Source organism: Gopherus evgoodei, chromosome 9 (assembly GCF_007399415.2).
Source record: "Gopherus evgoodei ecotype Sinaloan lineage chromosome 9, rGopEvg1_v1.p, whole genome shotgun sequence".
NCBI lineage: Eukaryota > Metazoa > Chordata > Testudines > Testudinidae > Gopherus > Gopherus evgoodei.
In genome coordinates, this window is record NC_044330.1 from 91,024,167 (window position 1) to 91,051,914 (window position 27,748).

At 39.4% G+C, this 27,748-nt stretch overlaps 1 protein-coding gene and 1 long non-coding RNA gene across 4 annotated transcripts in view; one reads left to right on the forward strand and one right to left on the reverse strand.

The window, feature by feature from the left end:
* LOC115658029 overlaps positions 1 to 772 on the reverse strand; it is a 44,617-nt gene extending 43,845 nt beyond the window's left edge. For both annotated transcript variants that reach the window (XR_004002129.1, XR_004002130.1), the window contains exon 1: positions 429 to 772. This is a non-coding gene — a long non-coding RNA (uncharacterized LOC115658029). The remainder of the gene's footprint in view (positions 1 to 428) is intronic.
* Positions 773 to 893: 121 nt separating this feature from the next.
* Positions 894 to 27,748, forward strand: part of IRS4 (insulin receptor substrate 4) — a 30,746-nt gene continuing 3,891 nt past the window's right edge. The window contains exons 1-2 of one of the 2 annotated variants that reach the window (XM_030575076.1): positions 894 to 4,632; positions 15,007 to 15,071. In XM_030575076.1, the coding sequence (XP_030430936.1) occupies positions 1,113 to 4,632; positions 15,007 to 15,041 (3,555 nt within the window). In that variant the 5' untranslated portion in view covers positions 894 to 1,112 and the 3' untranslated portion in view covers positions 15,042 to 15,071. The remainder of the gene's footprint in view (positions 4,633 to 15,006; positions 15,072 to 27,748) is intronic. The other variant, XM_030575077.1, reaches the window with a different exon arrangement.

The following is a 27,748-nucleotide window of genomic DNA, read 5'->3' on the forward strand; positions in this document are numbered from 1 at the left end:
GAAGGGGCCTCCTTGTTCTTCCCTTCTCTGATACTCTCCATCCCTTGACGCTACGGCTGTGTGTTCCTGATCCCGTGTGTAAGGGGCTTCCTTCCAGCCCCCTCCCATGTCTGAAGCAGCGGAGACAGTTGCCTTTGCACTCGGCCCCAACGGTCGCTCGCGCGCTGACGGGTTGTTTACTTCCTCGGCAACGTCAGCATCCCCACCCACCGCCACCTCCTCCCTCCCCGCTTTCTGTGGTTGGCTCCCCCAGCAGCCAATCACTGCTGCTTCCAAACTATAAACCTGGCGGAGGGGGGAGGGAAATTCTCCTTTCAAAAAAAATAGTTGGAATACGCTACATCAATCGGAGGTGCTGATTGGACGGGGCAGTAGGCGGTTCAAGCGCTGACTGGCATATCCGGCTGCTAATTACCCTAAATCCTCACCTCTCGTTGTACTCACTCTTCCACATACACGCCAAATCCCGCCTCCGTCTCCCGTTTCCCTGTGTGTGAAGTGCTGATTGGACAATACACAAATTGTCCATCCACCTGCCAGTCACCTTAAACTCCGCCTAACTTTTCATCCTCTCTTCTCGCTTACATCGCCGACAGATAGAAGCTGTTGTCGACTTTCATTGGTCCAAAGCGCTGCCGATCCATCAGAACCTCGCCTCTTTCGGATTGCGCACAGGCCCTTCACCTTTCCCGATTTCTGATTGGGCCACCTCGGAGCTGTCTCCGTCTCTTATTGGTGTATCCCTCTGTCACTCCAGAGGGACGCCGTTCTCTCCCCATTCTCACCCTGTACACACTGGAACACAGGTGACCCCGCCCCTGCTGCTTGAAGCCTCGCCCCGTCCCGTCCCCTGTACTCGCCCTCCCCCTCCCTTCCAGCGTCACGTGATGTTTTCGCCGTGGTGCCGCTGAGGCAGCTTGTGTGAGTGAGAGTAGCAGAGCCCGGCGCGTTGCGACCGGTTGGGAGCGGACGAGCGAGAGGGCAAGCGCCGCAGTCCCTGGCGAGCTCGTGTGCGGAGCGGAGCCCTCCGGCGCCTCATGTCCAGCTGGGCTTGGAGAACGCTTCCCTTGTGAGGGCGGATTCCCCCCTACCCCAGCTCACTGGCCCCTAAGATGGCGAGTGGGATGAATGGCCCGGGCGGAGGAGGTGGTAGTACCGCGGCCAGGGGCGCCGAGGCGGAGCTGGGCACCCGGAGCGTTGGAGGAGGGGTCGCACCCTGCCACGGGGCTGGAGTGCCTAGGACTGCTACTACGGCTGAGGAGCAGCAGGAGCTGGGCGAGAGCGGCCCCTACCCGCCCACTCAGCCCCATCACCTGCTGCTGCTACTGAAAAGATCGCCCAGCGCCTCCTTGTGCCTGGTGCAGGAGGAGGAGGTGCCCGCTGCTGCGGCTCCCACGGGGCGAGGGGCCCTCTCTGGTGGGCGAGGTGGCCAGCCAGCTCCCTCAGCACGAGGAGCTCCTCTGCCAGCTGTGCCTTCCGTGGCTCCCGTGGGGGATGACGTGAGGAAATGTGGCTACCTGAGGAAGCAGAAGCATGGCCACAAGCGCTACTTTGTGCTGCGGGCCGAGAGCCACCTGGCCCCAGCGAGGCTTGAATACTATGACAGTGAGAAGAAGTTCAAGAGCAGCCTGAGGGCAGTGGGAGCTGCTAGTGGGTCTGCAGTCCTCTGCTGCCCCCCTCCCAAACGAGTGATCCCCCTGTACCAGTGCTTCACAGTCAGCCGGAGGGCAGATGCCAAGCATAAGTACATCATTGCCCTTTATACCAAGGATGAATACTTTGCCATATTGGCTGAGAATGAGGTGGAGCAGGAGGCCTGGTACCAGGCAATCAGTGAACTCATGAACCAGAGCAAGAGGGGGTTCTTAGAACAGGAGGACCAGGCAGATCAGCAGATGGATGAGGATGATGAGCATTATGGAGCTGCGCTTAGACCAGGCACCATATACAAAGAGGTATGGCAGGTTAATGTGAAGCCCAAGGGACTGGGGCAGACAAAGAACCTGACTGGGGTATACAGGTTGTGCCTATCAAGCAAGGCTATCTACCTAGTAAAGCTGAATTCAGAGGTACCTGCTGTCCACTTGCAGCTAATGAACATCCGCCGCTGTGGGCACTCGGAAAACTTCTTTTTTATTGAGGTGGGCAGATCTGCTTCCATTGGGCCTGGTGAACTGTGGATGCAAGTTGATGATTCAGTAGTTGCCCAGAATATGCATGAAACCTTCCTAGAGACCATGAAAGCTCTCAAAGCCTTTACAGAATTCAGGCCCCGCAGCAAGAGCCAGTCATCTGGTGGTGGCAGTGGTACCAATCCTATCTCCTGTATCACCACTAGGAGGCATTTGGGCAACCTGCCTCCTAGCCAGACTGGCTTGCAGAGAAGATCCAGAACTGAGTGTGTTACTGGGGGAACTCCGCCCACCACCAAGAGTAGCAGTGCATACCGTTTCAGAACATCTAGTGAAGGGGAAGGGACAATGACCAGACCTTTCAGATCAGTGACTGGGAGTCTGATTCATTTGAACACTGCAAGGATGAACTTGGGCCGGCAAGAAGGGAGTGGAAGGTATGTCAGAGCAGCTTTCACCTCTTCTTATCATACCAGGTCTGCCTCCCTACCAGTGTCTCATTTCCCTTCCACCACCAGCCCCATTAGTGTTTCTTCCAGTAGTGGCCATGGCTCTGCCTCAGACACATTAACCAGGCCTTCTAGTTCATCTGTCTGTGGGTCCCCAAGTGATGGGGGCTTTATTTCTTCTGATGAATATGGCTCTAGTCCTGGGGATTTCAGGTACTTTCGTGTCAGAAGTAATACTCCAGATTCCTTGGGAAACACACCACCTATCAGAGAAGAGAATTGTTTAAGTGAATATATGTCCATGAATAAACAGCAAACAGATGATAGCTCAAGGGATGACTATATGGAAGCTGAAAAATGCTTCAGAAAAAGAACTTATTCTCTGACTAAACCAACTTCTGTAACAGTGCAGCAGAAAACAACACAAACCACGGCTTCTTTAGATGAAGATTCTGCAGGAAGGCACAGACAGTTACCTTGTTCGGAATCACCAAAATTAAAAGAAAACCATGAATCTGACTACTGTGATGCTGCCCTTGATTCTGTATGTAACCAAAGCAGAAGTAAAGCCAAGGATGATGGATACATGCCAATGATGCCAGGAGTTGCGTCTTCACTCACAAGCAACAATGATTATTTGCCAATGACTCCTAAAAGTGTGTCTGTCCCCAAACAAATTAGTAATTCTTGGTCGTCATCTCAGGTGGACTCCAGAGGATATATGATGATGTTTCCCAAGGCTAGTTCTTCACCTGTACGAAGTCCATTGGCTGGATTTATTTCTAAAGGGGGTAATGAAAAGGTGACAAATGAGTATATGGATATGTCACCTGGAAATTCAGCAGTTCCAAAACAGCCCAGTCATTCAAATTGTATTCATACCAACACTGTTTCCAAAGGCTTCAATTCATATTTCTCTCTGCCACGAAGCTTTAAGACATTATCAGGACAAAATGAAGATCATAATGAATATGTTCCAATGTCCTCACCTGGAAAACTGTTATATGATGAACATGAAAATGTCAAATGTGTCAACAGTGAACCATTAGCTAATGGCATTTCTAAATCATCTACTGTGAAAGTGTCAGATGAAGGACTTGCACAGAACAGGGCTACCAGGCCTACCAGACTTCCCCTAGGTACAAGAGGAAGTAATACTATACCAAGAATGTACGATCGAACAGTTCCATCTGAGCCAGCTAGCCCTGGTGAATACATAAATATTGATTTCAGTGAAAAAGCAAGTAATACACCATATTCTTTATCTGCAGAAGGATCTCCATCATCTCTAGAATCAAGTAGTGACCACAGACAGTCGCCACTTTCTGATTACATGAGTGTTGACCTTGATGTGCAGTCACCAAAAGTAGCAAAGGAAATTTCAATTTATGCAAGTTCCAGTATCCCCAGAAACCAGCCAAATGATTATGCTAGACTTTCATTTGATACTGCTTGTGTTAGCGGTACAAGTAGTAGAGTTGATGATTACACGGAGATGACTTTCAACATGGCAGCGACACCACTTAGGCCTTTTACCGCAGAATCCAGCAATGGTATAAAGATTGATAGTCCTTCTTCCATTGTAAATCGACTGTGCATTGTTGACAGATATTCAGGTAGTGGTAGCTTCTCTGTTCCTAGCTCTGATCCTCCCATGGGACCTAAGGTGATTCGAGCTGACCCACAAGGCAGAAGAAGGCATAGTTCTGAAACATTCTCTTCTACTGGGGCTGTAACTACTTCCTCTTCTTTCTTTACTGATAGTAGCAAAAGACACAGCTCTGCCTCATTTGACAATGTTTGGTTGAAACCTGAGGAAAACATTTCTGATGGTCCCGAAAGCAAGATGTCCAGGGATACCTCAACTGGATTTCAGAATGGCTTAAACTACATAGCTTTGAATTTACGTGATGATTCTATGAACTGTGAGGCAAGCACTAATGCATCAACTTGCCATCTCCAAAATGGTACTTCGAATTTGGACAGTGGAGCTTATGTAAGCATAGATTTCACCAGATCTGATGGTTTGAAGTGTAACTCTGCAAGAAAAGGTTTGTAACTTTAAAAATGTTTTCATATGAAACGTTTTGGTACAGAAATTCGATTGATATAAACAGTGTCCAATTGACTTATATTTTAATATGTGGAAATATTACTGTAAATTTCTGTATGTCTTATTTTAAGTTGTTTCTGGTAGCACCACAGTGTGGTAGGCATAGAAGAAATGCAAAAGTCAGTATCTGTCCTGAAGAGCTTACCATTATCTAGCGCATTCTTAAATTTTAATATTTTGCTTGGCGGGTCAACATATTGTCTAACTACCTTCAAGCTGGATTGTATAAAATATTTTTAATTGATAAAACCTTAATCATGCTCTAAATCATGGCTTCTCAACCTAGCATTATGATCACCCTACACTTGTTTATGACAGGAGGGATCCCAGATTTTCTTCTGTTGCAACAGTGGGGTAATGGAAAAGATCAAAAACCACTAAATTGGGTTTAAAAATCCAATTTGGATTTCAAATACAGTACTTTAATAAAGTGAAAATAAATGAACTTTATGTTCTAATATGGATGGTATGCGGGTACCTGCTCTTTTCAAGTACAGTCAAACCTCTGTGTTCTGAAACTTGGTTAACCAGACTTCTAGGTTGCTCAGAAGTTTGTCTCCCTTGAGATTTCTGCCCTTGATATCTCTCTATCCTGCTGAGAATCCATCTTCTGAGGGTTTAGAAAAGAAGTTTGTGGAAAATAGGATGTCAAGAAACTGTTCCTGCAAAGTTTAGTAATTCTGTTCCTTGATATCCCAACCCTCCAACTCCATTATCTTAGGTATGAGTTTCCAGCAGGATATGAAGCATTGGCAGGCCCGTAAATCTCCACTCCTGTATCTCCTCCTGAGGGTCGTCTTAGCCATTCAGCCAATGGGAAGGCAGATAATTGTATGTAATAGGAGCAATCAGCAGGTTTTGAAGTCTATACCCAGGATCTGGAAACAGAATGCAAACTTCAAAGCTGGGTGGCCAGGTTTCCCTGATTTAAATCTTAACCAGTTTAAAGAAATCAAAGTAACAATTGTATTTATCTCTAATGTATACATTAAAAACAGAACAACCCTGGGAGAAATGACAACTCTTGTCTGACTACCCTTAAGTAAATGAAGGATAAGAAAAGAAATATTAAGCTCTTTGCTGTTCTGAAGGCAGTAGGAAATGGTAGTTCCTCAGCTGGATCTCTTATTGTGGTTCCATCCCCACTCTCCACCTCATGAACCATCTGTCAGTATTTATGTCCCACCATGCACTGTATTTCTTAAATCCTAGAACTTTAAGACTTTACCTTGGAAGTACAATCCATATTTTGCGGTGTATATACTATTCTTCTCTAGCCCCTGATGATAGTCCACTTCTGATTATCTTCTCCTGCGCAAGGAGGGAAACAGTAGATGGCAAACAGTAATATCTTTACCTCTTCTTTTGCAAAAATGGTATTTGTAGTTTGTAACTTATGACTTCTCAGATGAAATATCTAGTCATAGTTGAACAGTGGTATTTTGTCCACTCTTGTAAACAGTGAGGAGAAAAAGGAAAAACAGAGGAAAGGATATTAATAGCTGTCCTATACTTACCATTGCTTGGGAATGCAAAGCAATTTTCCTGCCTCTAATTACAGTAATAGACTAATGTTGAATAATCTATTTTCTATCTTCACCTTAAAGTCTGTACATATGTTTACATTTAGTTGTAAGATATTATGAATTTAAAATTTGAGAGCCTTTAATGTTGGAAGCTACAACACTGACTGATAGCATTCTATTTGAAGTCTGGCAGCCACTGCTTTGGGCTTCTCAGAAATGTGTGGTTTGCCTTGTTTGCTTTGTTTTTGCTTTGTGTTCTTGGTTGGGAATCAAATTTAGAAGAGTCTGAAAGTTGCCAGTCCAAATAAATAAATAAATAAATAAATAAATAAAATAAATGCTTTTTTCTGAAGTGCCAAAGACCTCTGACTTCAAAAGATCTGCCCACTAAATCAAAAGCATTTTGGTTGATACAGCCAACTTGATGAAAAAATCCTACTGATCTTAGGTTTTAAAGTCCTGTAAGGATGCTATGTTGTAATTATATTCAGTAAAGTATAATTTCCCACATAGTGGGAGAAAGATCAGAGGAGCCAGTTCTGGCCATGTTACTAATCTTACATACAAAAAATATTTAAAGGGATTCTAAAAAGTTGCACTTCTGTCTCAAACATTTCATTTATTAGTGTTACAGAAAATATCTAAAATTACTGTGATTGGAAGTTTTTTTTTCTGTAATCCCGTCCTCCCTTCTGCCTCCCACTGTGTTTATTTTATGCATTTGACAGCATTTTGCATACAGTTGGTTTCAATGTCTCTCTTGTACATTCAGTTGGGTTGTTATGTAAGTCTTTCATATAGTGGCAAAAGCTTTTAAAAACAGAAAAGAGATTGTGTTCATAAAACTTTACACTTGCCTGAGCTGCCTGCAGTACATGATATTGCTAGATTTCAAGTTGATGGTGTCCCTTTAACTATTAAAAATATATACTCCTTCAAAACAAGGTTCTACAAGCAGCACAATATAATTATGGTACATAAAGAAGTGAGTGGGTGGTGTGTGTGCATTTATGGGTGGCCCTCAGACAGACTCAGTGGTGAACAAACTAATGTATAATACAATAATTTATTTGAGTTCAGATAAATTTCCTGTATCTATTTCTATATCACTTACAAATTGTTGATCCAACTTAGATATGGGGTCTTAACATTAATTCAGCACATCCAGAGTGTATATCTGGACCATAACAAGAACATGGCTTACAAAAATGGTTTAATTTTTTCATAGATCATTAATAAAGTCCCTACTCACTAAACAGAACTTTGCCATGTTCTATTATGGTAAGGTTTTGATTTTAATATTTAATAAGAAAGTATAGTGTTTCTGTCCCCAAAGTGATGGATTTTGTGACAGGATTATAAACAAAAAAGCTAAAATTCTTAAATTTTTATTTTGGACAAGGACGGTTCCTTCCTCTTAAGTCTGACCAGGAGTGTGATATGTCTCTGTAACAAATTAATGTGTTTACTACATTTGCAAACTTTTGGCTGAGCTTTGCATTCTCTCCCATTCTGCCCTCCCCCCACATCCTTCTTAAATCCTACTCCTCACTCAATTTGTTTGCCTGGGGGGGAAAAAAAATCCACTTTTAAGGTGACTCCTGTGTATAATGAAATATTTGTCTTAAAAATGGTTTAATATGTTTAATTATTATGTATATTTATCTAATGTAAAGATACAATCTAGCTTAGGTATACCGTTTTAACTGCAGCTTCTGTATGAGAAGGGAGTGTGCTTCCTAATGCACTACTGATCCCAAGTTCTGCTTCCTAAATTTCATCCGGTTCTGCGATGTGAAACAACCCTTCATATTTCCCCATTCATGAAATGGAAGGAGGGAGGGGCAGAATGTTAACCCTAAATGGACGGAAAAAGAAAACTGGTCTGCTTTGAGGCTTTTTAGGCCTAGGCAAAATTATGTTCTAAGGTGGTGAGACTATATAGTACTAAAATAATACAGGTTTTTGATTTCTAATGTTTACATTTTTAGGAATTCATTGAACAAAACAGCTTCCTCTTTGAAGTTGTCACATGATATTAAGAGGCAAGCATTTTGCGTTTTTGATTATATGAATCTGAGTCATGGAATTTTGTCCTCGACTGCAGAACTCTAAAGCTACTTCAAACAGCCTTCTGTTAATGTATACCTTATTATTGCATCTTGTAGAAACTGAGGTGGATAATGAGAATCGGGTTATAATAAACTATAGGAAAGAATTATATATAGTTCAAGTATGTTTCTTCAAGACAAACACTAATCTGTTCAGAGAAAATGTTATATACAGCTTAATATCACCTCACCTTTTCCCCTCCCACTCTTGTATCGTGTTTCTTCATACATGTTTTGCATAACATTTTTATGCTAATTGTCTTGGAGCTTTTGAAATAAAAGACCTTTTAAAATGCAATGTCTCTAGAATAGATTCTGTTTTATATCCTTTAGCCTCCCTTCTAAATCTAATTTCTTCCCTGGTAGTTTATAAATCTAGATTATGAAAACATGACAGGAAATAATGTATATCGGTCATTCTGAAAAATTCACAAATTGGGAGTTTTATTTAACAATCTTTTAGTAGTTAATAATTAAAAATCTGCAGTTACTTGCCCAGTAATGGTTCTTTTTGGATTTGAGGCTTGTGGCTTTTTAAAATTCTCTTCAAACTGAGGCAGTTTTATATTGGCAGAGTAGAATATTAAAAATAACTTTAAATAACCTACTGTAATATGTCTGCACATTGACATATACCCTGGATCTTTGAAGTCAGTATGGTAGGGATAATACTTCTTGGAGAAACATTTTAATCTTGTGGTAATATATTTTAGCATCCTGAGTGACTTGCTGCAATGCTTAAAAATACAAAGGATCACTTCTCAAGTGTAGGTGAATGAACTATTGAAAGCAGAACAGATTTTCTCACTGTTTATAGTGTAGGAGTGAATTAATTATGATATCTTTGACCAAAATTCATTTTTAGTTTTCTAATTTAACAAGAAAAAAGCTGAATTAAGAAAAATAACTTTCTTGACACTGTAATATATTACATTTTGTTATATATAATGTTCTGATACTACTCTGATTGTGCTAATGCAGATTCTGAATCCTTGGTTGCAGCTAGTTTCCAGACACATTTTCCCCTTCCCCCCACCCCCCAATTGTTGCTCCCAATCACAAATTTCCCATTTCTCTCAAATGTAGCCACATTGGCCGCATGCAGCCATCAGGGGCTTTTCTTACAGCCAGAGCCTCCTGGAGGGGCAGAGTAGCAGCCCCTCTCCAGGGGTCGCCACCAGTGGTGGGGCCCTGCCCCTGTCTGGGGAGACACAAGCTGGAGGAGCAGGCTGCCAGTGAGTTCCCCACTTTCCTGGGAGGGGTTGGGTTGGGGTAAGGCTTCAATGTGGAGGTGGTGGAGGGCAGGCTACAGCCACAGGGCTTTAAACTCCATCCTTGGGCCCCCTCACTTGGACATGGGACTTTGGATTCGATTCCCTGGCTGCACGGGGTGGTGGGCTCTGTCCCCAAGCTCACGCCTCCTCCATCACTCCGGGCTCCTATTGCCTCCCTACCCACTTCTCTATCCAGGGCTTAATTTGTCCCCAGGCTTGCCAGGGCTGAGTAAGTCTGCTGTAAAAAGTGAGATTTGTATGTTTGTTAATATCACTTTTCATAGCAGACTTAGCAGCTAGCTGGTCTTTTAAAAAAAAGAAAAAAAAAAAGCAAACAACAAAAAAAGTAACAACAAAAAAGAGGAAAGAATGTGCAAAGCACCTATTAGTGTTTTTGTTCTGTTTAGGTTCAGTAAAGAATAGAGACAACTCTACATTATTTTTATTATTGAGTCTGCAAAAAAAAAACTCCTGCATAAATAAATTACAATTATTTGGACATGTATATGTGCATATTTATTTGTTTTTCCTAAAGTTAATTATTTTAGGAAAAAGTGTCAGAGCAGCCATTAGCAAGAGATGGCTACCAAAAATTTTGTTCTGAGAATCTGGAGCATGTACTGTAACTAGTAACTTCAGTGATGTATGCTCAATTCTGTAAAATGAACCAACCATGCCTGCTGAGGGAGGCTAAGTTACTTTTTAATTCAGTATTGAATGGATCTCGGTTTTTCTCTTTCATCTTAAATTAGAGCCTTAGGTTAGTGCCTTATTACTGCCCTTTTGCTATTGCCTCTACAATTTCAAACTCTCTCGTCCTAATTTTGCATTTGAAGGTGTAGAAATTCCATCATTCCTCTTGTGGATGGGTGGGAGCAAAAACTTGTAAAGCTTATCCAGTCCTTCCAGGAACTCCTGAGTCTGCTCTGGTTTACTTACTGCTGGGCATTACTTCCATTTATTTAGTTTATTTTCCTATGCTCACTGGAATGCAGCAATAGGTGCAATTCACCTTGTTCACTTTTGTGAGCACTGTCTGAGTAAATTCTGTCTTATTCTGAAAAGACCTAGTGGGTTTGTCTCATTCTGAATTTTGGATCAATTAACTCATGGGGGAAAAATGTTCCTTTTGAATGATACGAGATAAGCAAGACTGAATTGTAGTTGTATTCCTTGGACATAATTTGGTATCTGTGGATTTCTAGGAGCTCCTGTGTTCCCAGTAGATCCCTGTTTCCACTTGTTCCTTTAGTTCACTTTTGAGAAGAAAGGATTCTTGCATCCACTCCCTAGTAAAATAAACAACAAAAAAGATCTTCAATCTAATTTTATTTGAAACTCTAGGAGAGTATCAATTGAGCTTCAACTAAAAGAGGACTGGAGAAATAAATAACTGGGAAAAGAATTGTTTACATCTTTGTTTTTGGAGGCAGGGAAAATTTTACTGCTGTTTGTCCTGGTACTTTGATAGTGTGCTGTTATGTGACTCATACTTAAATGGCTGTAATGACCTGGACAGCTGCCTTATTGGCCCACCCTGCAAATTGCTGTTTGACTTCTTTCCTCACATGTACCTTAATTAGCATATTAAAGACAGTCTCTAATGATCAGTTTATACTATTACACAGGTTGAAACACAAATGTTGTCCTCACCCGTTTTTGAGAATTAAAATACGCCTGCCAGATCAAGAGAAGAGAAGGAACAGCACTCATCCAAGTTCACTAGGGAGAAAAAAAAGCTGATCAGTTCTGTTATAGTTGAAACTGAAGCAGTCTCAGAAAGTTCCTGAGCCTTAGCAGTTTAAATGTTAGTTGAGAGACCCTTGAACATTGGGAAGTTGTGGGATAGCTGAAGGCTGTAATGAGGCAGAGGTAATCAGTCTTATCCATCAAGTCTGTCAGGATGACAAATCTGAAACATAAAATGGTGTCCAGAGACTCTTGAGTTCTTAGTCAGGGTTTGGATTTTGAGGGGTTTTGCTTTTGATCACTGGTTCAGGAGCAATGTTTAGAAAAAGTTTATTAGTCTGCAAGAGGGTTCTCCTACTCCCGGTGGCAGGTAATGAAATACAGGGTGTTAATGCAGAAGGGTTGCCTACTTTAAAACATTTTTTTTAGTATTTTTGCTGTATTGTTGAATATTGACAGTATACATCTCTAGTTGTCTGGAAAAACTTTTAACCATGACAGAAGTACACATTATTATTCTCTTAGTAAAGGCTTACGGGATCACTTGCACCATAAGCAGATCTGTTTCCACATTTGAGGTGCTATGCTGGTCCAGTAAAGTAGAGAAAATATTTGACTTTTTTTTCACTTGTTAAAATTGACACACAGCTTTTGAAGCAAATTTTGTGAAACTGTTTTATGAAGTTAATATTTAGTAACAAATATCGAACAAAAGTAAAATGCCTGTGCTATTTTATGTTGATTATTAATAATCTAGTGAGTCCCTTTGAGTAAAATTTTAACAATTGTGCTGTTTGAAGGCTACATTTTCAAGCTTTCCGACAGTATACATTATTAGTTCTATTATAACAATTCTTGAGATATAGCCACTAAAATCATGTTAAATTGAAGTTTGCCACCGTGTGTTCCTCCCACACCCAATCAGAATGGTACTTAGCTCATACATAACACTTTTCATTAGTACATCACTGTGCTTTTACCAAGGAGCTAAGGATCACTATCCTCATTTTACAGATGGGGAAACTGAAGGACAGACTGACTTTTCCAAGCTCATCCAGCAGGCCAATGGCAGAGCTGGGAATCTCCCAGGTCTTCCAAATTGCAGTCTAGTGCTCTAGCCACTGTCTCCCCTGATGTGATTTTAATGTCAGTATCTTGCAAACAACTATGACTAGAAAAGAATGTTTTTACAGTTTTGGAAAGGGGGGTATTTCAGGTTTCCAGTGGTGTAAAACTTTCATTTTTAGTTCTGATGATTCACGTGGTCAGTTGAACACTAAAATCTACTTATTTTCTAAGCTCTTATGTTTGTACAGTGCCTTGCAGAATGGAACATGAACCTTTAGGAACTCTATAAAACAAATATCAGGTATACCTCATGGAACTTAAACTAAAGAATCTGGTGACAGCTGAACTAAATTAAAATAAAATAGTTGAATAAAACTCGTTGCTATTTATAAACTGTATGGCATGTGATAGTTTTTCTTTAGTGATTATAGAAACTTCATGGTGTACAGTGTTGTCACTGTTTTGTGGTCTGGAAAGAAATTAACTGGAAAAAGTACACTGTACGTAGAGAAGCAATTTCCTGGAAAATCTGACTTTTGAATCCAACAAATGAGTGACGAGCCAGACAGTTGGGTTAACTATGATAACATGAAGGATAACTGAGAAATCTTCCTTTTTGTGAGTAACGCTTTTACTATGTTGGGAATGAATATCTCATATAATTTTTTGTCCTTCATCTTAAAATTTGGTTTATTATGCCAGCATGTTACCTGAGTTCACACTTTCTGTTGTTTTCATGAAGCTACCCTTTTATCACATGTGAAGAGAGTGGGAATTGGAAGTGGTTATTAATACTTAAAATAGTATATTTTTGTTTTCGGATTTGAGTATAATTGTAAGGGAAGTGGATATAAGCAGTTTAATGGGAACTGTTAGTTGTGAATGTTAAGTTTTGTAGGCAACACTCAGAGCTCATAATGGATCCATCTATTTGTATTCTGTATTTATACAGTATTATAAATCTATACAAAGTATCACATCAGTTAATAACTAAATGTTAAGGAAATATTGATATCAAAATGTGCAAACATCTTTTTACTATAGAGGTTAATGACTCAACAATGTGTTAGCAAATTCAGTAAATGTAATGACTTCCCTTTGGGGTTCATGTTTAGTAGCATAACTTTTTTTGGTGGATGGTAAGAGTTCAATTTTTGTAAACTTTTTCTGGTTGATATTAGTTTCCCTAAATAATTTATTGTAACTAAAATTCATGGATATACTTACAAATGATGCTAAAATGTGTGAGACAGGGTTGTTAAAATTTAGCCTGTATATTTAGGTTTTGTCTACACTACTCACATTTTAGGGACACAGCTGTGCTGCTAAAAGGCATGCAGTGTAGCTGCTGTTTGTCGGCGGGAAAGAGGTCTCCCACCGACAAAAAAAACCTTTGACCCCCAATGAGCAGCAGCAGCTTTGTCCGCAGGAGAGCACTCCTGCCCACAAAGCGCTGTTAACACCGGTGCTTTTCATCGGTAAAACTTTTTTGTCGTTCGGGGGGTAGGGAAGTGTTTAAACGCCCCTGAACAACAAAAGTTTTGCCAACAAAGTTCCAGTGTAGATTAAGCCTTAGTGAGGCACTTTTGAATGACATCTTTTCCCAAAGGGAACAGTGTGGTTCTTCGCTCCCACCCATGCCAAGCCAGCCTGTTTTATTGTTTATAGTTCTTGCTAAAAAGCTGAGTTTGCAGAATAATGCTTTTAACTAGATAGCAAGAGAAGCTAAAATGTTGGGATTGATGATGGACTTCTTTAGACAATTAAAGTTTTGAGAGCTTTTAACAATGCGATGAGGCAGACAGGATAATTAAATAAAGATTAAAAAACAATGTACAAAAATTAATAAGATATACTAAACTGAGACACATGATTACTTATTAAAATGACAGTTCTCTTTAAAATGTTTACAAATATCTGGGGTCTCTGTAATTTTGTTGTATTTGCTTTGCAAAAATTGGATCCAGAACATAAAATATTATTGGATGAAAACCAAAAGAAAATCCATTCCACGTACTGAAAATTGTTGCACTTCAGGCCAGTAATTTAGAAAATTTTAGCAATCTTCAGCAGTAATGCTCTATAGTGAACTGTAACTAGATTTACAGAATCCATTATTGCTGTAAAATTCTAGAATTTCTGGCTTTTCATAGTTCTAGAGCGATCAGATGTGTTTACCCTTTCACTGGCAAACAGTTTGTCCTTTAGCTTCTAAGTTGAGTTTGTAGGGTGAGCAGCTAGAAACCTGTTTGTAAATTGAGCAGATTTAATCTGTAAGTCACTTGGACCATAAATATAGAACCCCACATAATTGCCACATCCAACAGTTTGAGTATAGCTTTCAAAAATTGCATGATACCAATCATTTTTGTGTTTATTATTATTATTTAAGATTTATATTGCAGTAGCACCTAGATGCCAGCCAGGGTGGGGCTCCATTGTGCTTAGGAACTGTACAATCATAAAATATCAGTCCCTCCCTCAAAGAACTTAGTCTAAAAGACACAAGTTAACAGGTGGAGGAGGCAAATGGGTTGGTGTTCAGGGCAGGAGAAATGGGGTAATAAAATTCATGAAATGTGCAGATGTCTGACTCTGAACCCTTGACATATGGTAAATGCAACTTACCACTTGCCTTCATCAGGTTGCAGGACACTGTGTGCATTACAGAAGAAGTGAGTTTTGAAGAGGGACTTGAAGGAGGATAAGGTATGATGGCTTTGTGGATTTTGACTGCAAGCTTTTCCCGTTCATAAGAGGCAGCGTGGGAGAAAGTCTAAACACACTTTGAGAAGCTGAAGCCATGTCTACACTACCATTTATGTGGACAAAACTTATGTCGCTCTGGGGTGTGGACCCTCCCCCCACCCCCCCAAAAAAAACAAACAAACCCCATAAGTTACGCCACCATACTTGGTAGTGTGCACAGCACTATGTTGTCAGGAGAGCTTCTCCCCCAATATAGCTACTATCACTCGTTGGGGGTGGGTTATGTTGACAGGAGAACTTTCTGCTGTTGTCAGAGTGGCTACACGAGACAGCTTACAGCAGCACAGATGCATTGGTAGAGCTGTGCTGCTGTAAGTTCTCTCGTGTAGATGCAGTGTTAGAATCAGGTGATCAAGATTGACGTTGTTGGCGGAGTGAAGATAGGAGTCAACCTTGCAATTAGAGAGAAGACTTGATGCAGTGCACAAAGGGGAGTCAAAAAAAAAAAAAAGGTGTATATGGGGGAAGTGACAGTCAGTGATGAGCCGGGAAGACAATGTTAGTGCACAGCATTCTGAGCAGACTTGAGGGGGATGAAATTAGAGCGAGTCCAGAGAGGAGGAGATTATAGTAGTCAAAGTGTGAGATGATATGGTCTTGGACAAGAGTTTCAGCAGTATGGATGGAGAAGAAAGGTCAGATCAGATCTTGGAGATATTGCATAGGAAGAAGTGGCAAGATTTAGACACAGTTCGTATGTCTGGGTCAAAAGAAAGGACTGAGTCAGAGATTGAGCCAAGATTATAGGCTGGAGTGGTTGAGGATGGTGGTGTTGACCACAGTAATGTAGAAAAGGGAGAATTTCTGGGGAAAATTGGGAGCTGCATTTTGGCCATTCATTTTAAGTCTTAGTTGATGGCTGGACATCACAAGGAAATATGAAAAATACAGACTGAAATTTTAGTTTGGATGGAAGAGCAGTCCAGAATAGAGAGCTGGATTATTTGACACAGTATCCACCTATGTCAATTTGAAGGGAGTCTCTACCTAAAATAGAGAAGTGATCACACTATGAGGAGAAACTGTTTAAACAATTTTAAAGGTTGACTGCTCCACTGTAGTATTTATTTCACTTTTGGGAAGACTCTCTCCAGTGCAAAAATAGATTCATTATTATGAAATTTCTAGGAATTTCATCAGCCTTTCATTTGTCCAGTTACATTCCAGATTTACAACATAACAGGTTCTCCAGTATGTCACTAGATTCTAACTAATATATATTTGCTAAGATACATAGCAATAATTCCTGATATACAAAAAAGGCAGTTTGTCCCCACTTACCATAGATTTAACATTGGAGTGTTGTAGAGGAGAACATATACTGAGAAGACCTTTTTACAAAATAGGCTACTAAACATATACATTCTGGACTTATCAGAGATGCAACTGATGGATGAGCAGGGACATATCTTCCCCTCCCCTGTAAACTCCACTGTTATGTGAACAGTGTCCCCTTTGATGCAGAAAAGGACTAATGCATTTTCCCTTCCCATCCCCAACTTTTTGTATATTGTTGAATCAATGTTATTCAGTAATTATTTAATCTAAACTTGCCATATTATTAAAGTACATCTTGTGATGCATTATTCTTGCGTTGTTGTATATTTACAAAATGTAATAAAGCTAAAAGGGGTCCCAGCCATTACTGTGATTCAGTGATAGTCTAAAATAATAGGTTTTAGAGTAGCATAGGTACGTCCACCTTTCCATGTTCTCTGTATGTATAAATATCTTCTGTCTGTGTGTTCCATTCTGTGCATCCGAAGAAGTGAGCTGTAGTCCATGAAAGCTTATGTTAGTCTCTAAGGTGCCACAAGTACTCCTGTTCTGTTTTCTAAAATAATAGAAACATGTTCCATCTTAAGTTCTTATTTCTCAAAGTACCTTTTATCTTTAGGTATTTTTATGAGCTGACTGTGAATCATGTAGTCTGTGTTACTACTATCAGTCCTTGTATCCTTTGAGTTGCAGTCAAAAATGTTATACAAAAATATTAGTCATTGATGTGAGCAGGTAATGCAATGAATTTCGAATTTGATGCATCTTCAGTGTTGTACAAGGGTGGTGGACTGTTGTATGGGGTTGTGCTGACAGGAAAAGTGTACAGATTAACCTCATATCTTTCTGTATAAAGGAAGTTAAAGAAAAGTAGGTTGATGTGCAGAATATTCCCGATTCAGTCTTACTCATGAAGCTTTTTTAACTATCTTTGATCTGTTAATTACGTAGTTGTATCATGGATTGCTGCTTGTAAGACAAAAAGATATCTTTGTTTTTTCCCAAATTACAATTTCCCAGATCTTTAGAAATGTATTTTTTTATTTTATTTTTTTACTGTATGCCTTTTGTACCACTTTAGGACAGCTAAATGAATTTGAAAGGAAAATATTTCAGAATTGAAATTTAACTAGAACTTCAGTTCTAGAAACTAAGTCAAATTACATAAATTATCAGCTAGCATAAGAGAAATTTGCTTTTCAGATTTTATACCATTTATTTACTTCCCTCTTCAGTTAAGTAGGAAATTGGCTGGTGAGAGAATTTGATCAACTACCGGTACCTAATGTCTTAAAAAGAACAGACTCAGTCATATTCCCATTAACTTCAGTGGGAGCTGGACTTTGCCCAATGAGTACCATATTATAGAAGAAAAAACAGTTTAAACTCTCAGAGCTGGATCTTCCAGTGGCACAAAACAGTCCTAAACTTGGCAGACTTTGCCTTCTGAGGATTTTCCCTGCCTAGGAGATTCTCCAGCTAGTTGCTATATCACCCTGCTCTCAGGACTTTTCTCCATTAGGGATTTTCTCACTAGTGTAGCTACATGGGTGTGAACCTCCAGCACAGATGTATAGTATCTCTGCAGTTTACCCCAGTTTGAAACTGCCACTGTTTCAAACCAAGGTAAGTCTTACTGGTGCGAGCCCCACTTTACATCAGTATAGTGCATCTACACTGGTGGTGTGCACTGTTATAGCTACATGGGTGCAGACATTCCTAAAGTAGACAAGTTCTCAGCCCTTGATACAAGGGGCATGGCCAGGATGGGGGCTCTTGCTTGGATTGCTCCCTATACTGTCAAGAATCCAGGTTGTTGAAATTGCCTTTCGAGGCCATAGGTATAGGCTGTAAAACTGGCTGCCCTACTTAATGCTAGGAACCAACTAGAGAGCCCCAAAATGCAGGAGTGGCTTAAATCCACCTTTGATCCTACTCCCTTTCCTAAGCTTTGCCAAATACATCTTCACTGCAGCTCAAGATCTGGGCCATAGTAGTTTAGAAGTTAGCAGCATATACATTTCTGTGCAAATATAAACTATTTTCACACTTTCTGCCTTTGAAAAAAAGTGAAGTTTTGCATTTCTAAACTATTCTAAAATTTGCAAAGTGAAGGTAAATCAATTTTCAGTAGACGTTGCTTTGCTCTGCTCAAGGCAGAATTTTAACTAAGAGAAAGTAGTTATGTTAATCCAATGTATATGGAATTGTTATACATTCCCCCTCTTTCTCTCTCTTCCCCCAAAACTATACTTGTCTTGAATGGCAGTAAGTTTCCTAACTCTCAGTATGGTGTCTGGAGACAAGATAAGAGTGTGTCAGAAAATGTCTTCCTAGAAACTTTACCGCTATTTGCCAAAATAGAAAAAGCAGAAGCCACTGTTATGAAAGACAAGGCACATTCTTTGCAAAATAACGATGTTATAAAAGTATAAGAAGGTTTTTTAACAATGTCTGAAAATGTTAGGCCCCAAGAACAGTGAAACTGCATTTGCAGGTAAATAAATTCATAAATCAGTGTGTACTGATCATCTGTAACAGTAACTTCCAGATTTTCTTGTGCACATTTTAATTTGTAAACTCTTTAGTTCTTTGCACCTTGACACTGAGATTCACTGAGAGTTTGCAAACTTTTTTGAGAAAATTGTTAAAGTAAATTAAACAGTTTGAATAAAATTTGCTGAATGAAAATAAGGATTGGAATTTTTTACATTTTATTAAAACTTTGAGGGCTAGATATTTTTGTTTTGTTGTTTAAAAGGTCAAGCATGTAATTATGAGTACAAAATCCATACATTTATAAGTCTCATTTTGGACACAGTTATTTCAGTCCCCAAAAGCATTGAACATGTATTTAAATATATCCCCATTAGGAAAGCAATTAAGCATGTGGTTAATGTGCTTAAAGCTAAGCACATATTTCACTGCCTTTTCTGAATAGAAATTTCCTGAATCAGATCTTTGATATGTGTATATACAGTTTTGGTAATTGCACATGCAAATGACCGTAATTAAACGTGTGCTGAATTGTCTGGTTTACATTTTTGTAGTCATAGTGGTTAGGTGTGCAAATTAAGCCAGCATCTTTTCTGTGCAGTTGTATAAAAATGGTGCATGCAGATGAGGCCCTGAACGTGTACCATTTTAAATGAGTGCTCTAAGAAACAAAGAATATAGGGCAAGAGGAGTGTTTCAAAAAATCAACTACTACTCAGTGTGTAAAGAAATTGTTTTGATAGACCCTTTTGTGGGAAGTGGGGGGAGGAGAAACTTCTCTGAAAGACTTGTATCAGAATACACTAAGATTTCCCGTCCCCTACTGTTCCTGGAAAGGAACATTCTAGGACAGTGGTCCCCAAACTTTTTGTCTGGCGAGTGCCGGACGAAGGACCGTGATGGTGATCGCGAATCTGCTGAAATGCTGCTGAATTTCAGCGCATTTTGGCGGCGACACCTCTCGATGACGTCACTTATTGGCGGCAAATGGTGTCATCAAGAGGCGTCGCCGCTGAAATGCCGCTGAAATTTGGCGGCATTTCGGCAGATGCTTGACTGCCGGCCAGGATGCGGGTGCGTTTAGATGACCCTGTGGGCACCATGGTGCCCACGGGCACCGCCTTGGAGACCCCTGTTTAAGATGTACATTTCAGGTCTTGACATTGCATAGAACACAATGGTCTACTTAAACAGCATGAGCATTGGAGTGCATGACCATGGGAGGGAACTAGTGCTGTGCTGATGTCTTTGATCTGTGTATGATTTGGGGGAATCAGAATTAGCTACAATTCTAATTTAAAGTACAGGAAATAAAAGAAAACTTTGCTAGTCTCCCCTTGAAGACTTTATCTGTCTACATTCTTAACATGAAGTTTTTAACCATTTAAGAGGATGGAAGCAGGACAGGGTGGATTGATAAAATCAGTAATTTAAGTTGCTTTGATTTATAACCATGATTTAAATCAAGCAAGAAACCTTGATTTAAATAATTGATTTTAATTGTGTTTTGCATTCGTACTCTTTCTTTTCTAAACAAGGTTGATTCTCATTAGTTGACAGCCATTCAAACATATTTATTTGCACTTGAATATAGCCTTTACACTAAATTTGGTGCTTTTTGCCAACCAGGAGGATACATTATATCTATACATATTTATTTAGATATTATGTAGCTTGACTTATGTTTATTCAGACTCTTAATGTTTGCATTTTTAACATATTAGAAAATGGTGAATGATACATTTTTTATTTACTGTGTGCGTCATTTTTCACTTGTGATTTGTTTCAAAATCTGTTTGGGTGGAAATTACATTTCAAGTAAAATGCCCCAAACCAGCATTTAACTTTTTTGTATTAAATAAAAATACCTTATGTATTGAATGCGTAAGAGAGAACATTTTTCAAAACACGATTTGTATTTAAACTAACTGATTTTTTTTAAACAAAGGAAATATTGTCTGTAGTTTATGAATTGATGTGATTGTTTCTGGTCACCATATCCTTGATGATTTTAGAACTAGTAAATCCCGCTCTTATACCTAGCTTTTATTCATAGATTGGAAGAGGAAAACAAGCTTTTCTACTTTGTCAACTCCCAGTTGATTTTTTTAACTGTGACCGAACTAGAATTGAACTGAACTAGTTGAATAAACTCAGGTAAATAAGCTGTTCTCTTTGCACATGCAGAAGAGCCTACTGCTGTCAAAAGCTGGGTTAGCACATCAGACTGTTCCAGGTTCTTAGCCAGTGACTTCCACCAGTTCAGTGGTTTGACTTCCTTTAAAACTTGGCAGCAAACTGCTTAATATTATTTTTTTAATATTTTAATTTAAATGGTTTTCTTTAGATTATAATAAGTTTAGGACTTAACATAGGTTGTCAGTTTCAAAATTAATTCTAAATAGTTTTTTAAATAAACCTGTAACTTAATTTACATTCAAAAATTTTTAATTTAAATTGGATTTTTAAAGTAATTGATTCTAATTCATGCTGCATGAGGATAAAATTTGAATGACCGCTTCTCTGTTGTTTAGGTTATGTGTCTTAATATCTGGATTAAATTCAGCTTTTTCCAGAAGTCTGATATTCTCTGTGTCACAGTTCAGCACAACTGTATCTGTATTTCCCTGCTGTGATTCAGCAAAGGTATCCACTCTTGACTCTCCAGCTATTGCCTTTCTTGGCTGGAGACATATGTATGTCTCCCTTCTGACCAAGATATTTACAGGCTGAATCAGGTAAATCCTACTCTGTGATATCCCCAGCAAAAGATGGTTGCCTAAACAGGTCTTTTTGCCTTCGCTTCAGGATTGTCAACAGTCTAATTATCCCAGTTAATCTACCACAGAGCTCTTTCTAAGCAAGCACATTTTATTCTTAAGGTAAAAGCAATACAGAGAAAACAATAAAAGAACCTACATGCATGCTAATAAATTCACCAGAGATTACCTAATTCCAGCATGGGCTCTGGCTGGTGAGCAATCCTTCAAACTCCACTCAGTGGTTTTCCCACGGTTTCAAGTTTATAACACCTTTTGCTCAGAACAAGAACCCCCATTAATCTGGAAGTGAGTCCTTTATCCAATTTGGGGTTTTTGAAGAGACCGTGAATAGGTGATCAGCCAGCCAGTGCCCCCCTAAGGGGAGCAAAGCTTCAAACAGCAGAGTTCCCACCTAACCAGAGGGTTTACATTAGCATACCCTCCTTTCCTCCTACAGATTTTCTGGGAAACCCACTTAATTTTAAAAGTTTACATTGTTTCAAAAAGTCCTTTGACGTTGCTGACATTTTCAATTGTTTTACATTAGTCGCGTTTCCTAGAGAAGTTACATACATTTCCATAGTCATACATAAACAATTGCATTTTTAATTCAATGGACCCCAAAGTTATTAAACATAATTTGGTGAAGTTTAACTTCATACAGTAAGGTTTATCCAGGTTACTGCAGGAGATTGCCCAAATGGTCAGACTTTGTATTAAAATCTTTTCTAAGCAAAGTTTTCTATTAACGGAATTTTACAACTCATAAGTCATCAGATGTCCAGTCCTGTGAAAACTAAGACAATTTAGCATATGTTTCTTTGAGAAGTAATTGGAGGGTGGAAGATGTCTGCTGTATGTTTAAAATGTCCTTTTCTTTTTTTAAAACGGGATCCTGAATTTTCTCTCTGTTGTGTGAACTTAACTCTACAGTTGCGGTAAATGAAACGTAAATTGAAGTATACAGACATCCAAAGTCTGTTCAAATGGAGTGCAGCATGTTTGGAATCTAATTTATAGAGACTATAGTCTAGTTCTGTCTCCCTATATCTTGTAGCTCTGTAAATTTACCTTTCTATGAAAAATTTGCAGAATTTTATGTATAAAGCATTGGGGTTTTGTTCTTGTTTGTTATTTTAAATTACACCCTTTAAAGCTGTCCAAGCAGTCGATTTGCTGCCATTCCACCTTACCTTTTTCACTTCTGGTTTCTCCTCTGTCTCTCCTTCCTTCCTGATCCTTTGAGGCAGAAAACTTCAAGACCATACACAGCTCAGTGGACTCCTCTTGTTCCAAACTGTTGAGAAGAGTAGTTTTGATTGGTATATGTAGAGCAGGATAGGCTGGAAAACCAAAATGTAGCAATCCATGGTGAAAAGAAATAGTTTAATTTTCTAAACCAAGTGCTAGATCCATAAAAGGATTTAGGTACCCAAAGTGGCTGTTAAACACCTAAGTCCAACATTTAGGTGCCGCTGAGGTCCTCAGAACCCTGCTGCTGCCTAACTTTGTAGGTGCCTAAAATCCCTAGGCACCTATATTTCCACTAGTGAGCATGTGGCCTGAGAATCCTGAACAGGTAGGCACCTTCCTCAGGCCTGGACTTAGGTGCCTAAGTCCCCAAGGGTGTGGCTAGCATAGGCAGCTCTCTGCTGAACTTGCTGGCATTCTTAGACCCCAGACATGGGGTGCTGGGGTCCAATGGGTGGCAAGGCACCAAAAGTTAGGTGTTGCAGTGCAGTGAATCTATCCCTGAAAATATATTTTGGAGGTGATTTGCAAAGCTTTTGGATACTTAACTCTTTTGCTCGGCTCTTGTTTTTCATATGAAAACCTTGAAATGAAATCTGACCCATGTCAAAAAAGTACAACACTTTGAATAAGATATCAAGCAGTTTCTTTGTAGCATATTGTAACGGGCGTGAGAGTTTAAATATACTTGGAGAAGTATGCCCAGGGCGAGGTGCTTCAAGCATTTCTTTAAATTTTCACTTTAAGGCTACTCTAAAGGCAACCTTATTAATATATTGGAAAGCTGCAGTTTTCTTTTAAGTTCAAGTCTTTGCCTCTGTTTTTATATGTCATAATGAACAATTGATCTTTGCCATTTTGTGGTGTTAAAGACTAAGGGAGACTTGCTTCTGAAAAGCAGATTTTTTGAAGATCTCCTGAAAGGTCAGGAATAGGGCTTTTTTATTGTGGCTACATTTCAGTGACTTTGCTGACCTGAGATTGAAAGTGTCTCACTAGCAGGCTAATCAATCTTATCAATGTCTGTCCTTCCCCTTTGAGAGAGAGTTTCATTCAGTGACACATTTGATCTTGAAGAATCCAAAGAAATTAGTTTTCTGCACTTTCAGATGAACACAAATCCTTTCTCTCTAGTTACTTAACTCTTGACAGTGTTTACATGTTATAGAAGAATTCTTTTCATTACTTTAGTCCATTCAGTTGCTTATTTCCTATCGATTCTTTCAATGTTAGTTGTGTTGTCAGATACAAACATACAATCTTTATCAATACATTAATACTGCAAATAGAATAATATTTAGTGATTAACAGCTTTCATATATATATTCTAGTTTCCATGAAAATGTTACCTACTGAATTGAATACTGTGAAGACAGAAAAATAAGTCAGATTTATATTGAACTATGTCATCTGAAGCCCTGCTCATCTTCCAGAAGTTTCTAGAATATAGGAGAACAGACCTTCCTGATGGTCCACTCACTCCCTTCTCTTTAACATCTAGGGATGGTTGATCCACCTACTACCTACAATCACCAATGACTCCATCAAATTTCCAACCCCTCTTTGATTCTAAAAACCCCTTTCCCCCCAGTATGCCCAATTATCACAATAGACTCTTGATGTTACCATTTCCCTTTTAATTTTCTATAGTCCTTAGTTCTAGTATTTTAAAAAGCCTTCCAAAGACATAACAGTGTAATATGTAACATCAGTGACAAGTCAAACAATGGAAACAGAAAAACTTTTAAAAAAAATCTTTGCACTGCAGTGTTTGGAGTGTGGGAGGAATGTGTGTGATTGCACACATCTTCACATAACCGTACTAAACGTGCCCAAGTTCCCTGCCTGGAGGATCTCCTGATCAGAATGCAATGGTAGGAGTCCAGAAATCAGCTCAGGTGATGTTGGACCATATGCTCATTTACAGTAAGCCTGTATTACATCTCTGGCACTGTTAAGGTTCCTTATATTTGCACCCATGTTAAAGTGCCTTTATATTATCATATAAATGAAAATCAGAAACACTGGGATTCAGGAGTAAGCTACTCTAGGTCTTGGCTTGTTGCATAGAGATAATTGTACTGCTAAGATGAAAAGGGCACTGCAGGGTGGATTCTAGCACAGGTCTTCCTGTTCAGAACAAAATTCAAGACATTGTTTGCCTGGCAGGGAGACATCACTAGTTTTAAAATGAGGATTTACAAATCACAGTTCAGATCAGACTCAGCATTAGGTCTTTTGGCTGCAACTATGGCAACAGTACCTATGGCATGTGTCTGCATGGGGAAACCTTGGTGGACTTTGAGATAGCGTTGGAATTCTTGCATTCCTTGTGAACAACTGATGATCTATGGGCCTCTCTGCCTGTGGTAAATCTCCAGCTAGGAATGAACTTCCAAGCACTACCCATTCAAATTGTGGTAACTGCAGATATGCTCAATTTGTGATGGGGATCTTGCAGGATCTCAGTTATCTATCCATCTCCCCTCAATGTTTCGGGGATTTGCTTTTGAATGTGTGGTGGTTTTTCCCCCTTTCCTTTTCCTTTACATTTGTAGTACATAAGTGAATGTAATGCCTTTACACCTCCTCTCCCTCCACCCCCCAAAAAGGCACTGACTATTTAGGGCCCCAGTTGTACTACTCAAACTGTCCGTTTGAAATGTTCCACTTCATGAAGAGGGTGGGGGGAAATAGGGTTTCAGCCTTTAATAACTATAGCTTTGGAAGCTACTAGCTAGTTTTGGGTTGGAGACTTGAGATCCAAGAGTGAGACTCTGAGATGATAGGCCAAATTCACAGGTAATGTATAATTTAAATTCCCTTGCATTTAAACCCCATTAGAGCTACTTACACCTACACATCTATCTAAAGTAATGTAATTTATGTCAAGGGATGCCAGAAAAAGGTGCAAGTAGAGCATTAATACACCGTTTTCTGGCTCCTCGGTATATACGTTGCACCAATTTAGACAGCAGTAGATGGGCATAAATAGTTTTCAGGGGGTCTGAGTTGAATTCTACTTAGATTAATTTAAATATGCTGACTTTCACCATGTGAATCTAACAGAGTCTGAGTTGGTGTATTGTCTACAATGATACGCTTTCTTTTGGTCCCCAAAAGAATCACACCAACTTTGACTCTTCTAGACAGATGCTTGCTTAGGTTTCCCTCTGAATTTGGCCTGCTGTCTTCAAAGAAGCAGAGTTACAAGGTAAGCAAGTTCATCTTTCCAGAAGATCAATTTTTTTCCCTTTTTGTTTTTGTATGTGATTGGCAAATAGACTATTCCAGGATTTTATAAAAGGTTTGAAAAGTTGTAGGGAATCTGAATTCTGTCTTGTCTGACGTTCGGATTGTCTTATTAAACAGCCTGGCTGCCATTGCCAAAATGTTTTGGGGGTTATAATTGGAGAGAGTAGAACAGGGGTAGGCAACCTATGGCACAGGTGCCGAAGGCGGCACACGAGCTGATTTTCAGTGGCACTCACACTGCCTGGGTCCTGGCCACCGGTCCAGGAGCTCTGCATTTTAATTTAATTTTAAATGAAGCTTCTTAAACATTTTTGAAACCCTATTAACTTTACATACAACAATAGTTTAGTTATATTATAGACTTATAGAAAGAGACCTTCTAAAAAGGTTAAAATGTATTACCGGCATGCGAAACCTTAAATTAGAGTGAATAAATGAAGACTTGGCACACCACTTCTGAAAGGTTGCCGACCCTTGGAGTAGAATAATTGGTCAAACATTTTTCAGGTGTATCTTGTCTTAAATGTAGAGGAAAAAAATTATAGACGAAAGTACAGATGCTTTTTAAGTCCCTTTTTCTATGTAAGCTTGTAGATAGGAAGCAAGGGAGGGGGCGGAAAACCTTTATTACTAGTGAACATAGGTTAATATGCAAGCCTTAGCTGTATTAATGTGAGCAATGAGGTGCTGCTTTGGTTGCATGCCTCACTGAAGAAAAAGCCTCTGTGACTCTGTAAGTGTGATGCATAGCCCCTTCATTCTTTGATCCTAAAACAAAAACCATCCTTCTCTTTAAAAGGAAAACTATTAAAAAACCCATGCCTTTATTTTACAAAACAAAAAGCAAATTCAGAGCTGTTGCTAACTAAATTGCAGTGTGTGTGTAAAATGAAATGATTTTATATAAAGCTTGTGATTTGATTAAGATAGCTATGAAACAGCACCATGTTGGGTTTTGAGATTGGCATATTTTAAGTGATTTGACCCAGTCTTTAATGTGTAGTTACTACAGTTTCTTTTGGTTAAATGCTATAGAAGACTTTCTTCACACTTGACGTGTTAGTAAGATACCTCTTTTGTAGTGATTTAGATTTTAATTTACACTGTCATTTTTCTTCAAATGAAATAGCTTCCCATCAGGCCAGGAAAATAGAAATTCCTTATCTGAGATCCTAGAACAGCTTGGTATTGGTTCTATATGCTTTTTTATTTTTGTCTCAGACTGAATAATTTGTCCTTTTGATGCAGTTCCTGTCTATTTAGCAGTAGCTTCCTCATAGATTTGTATAATAGTGCATTGCATTTACACAAGGCTTTAACTAGTCACAGCATATTAATCCTCACAATACACCTGTGAGGGAGATAAGTATTGTACCCATTTTTATAGATGGGCCAACTGAGAGGTTAGGAGACTTGCCCAAAGCCACTCAAGTGATTGTCAGAGCCTTGGGGGGGGGGGAGGAGGATCCTCCCTCCCTTCCCAGTATTCATTCCATAGACCATGATGTGTTTCAGTGCGTAATAAAAAGTGAAGTTCCTATATCATAAACTATTCTGAGTTGTAATTTGGCATTT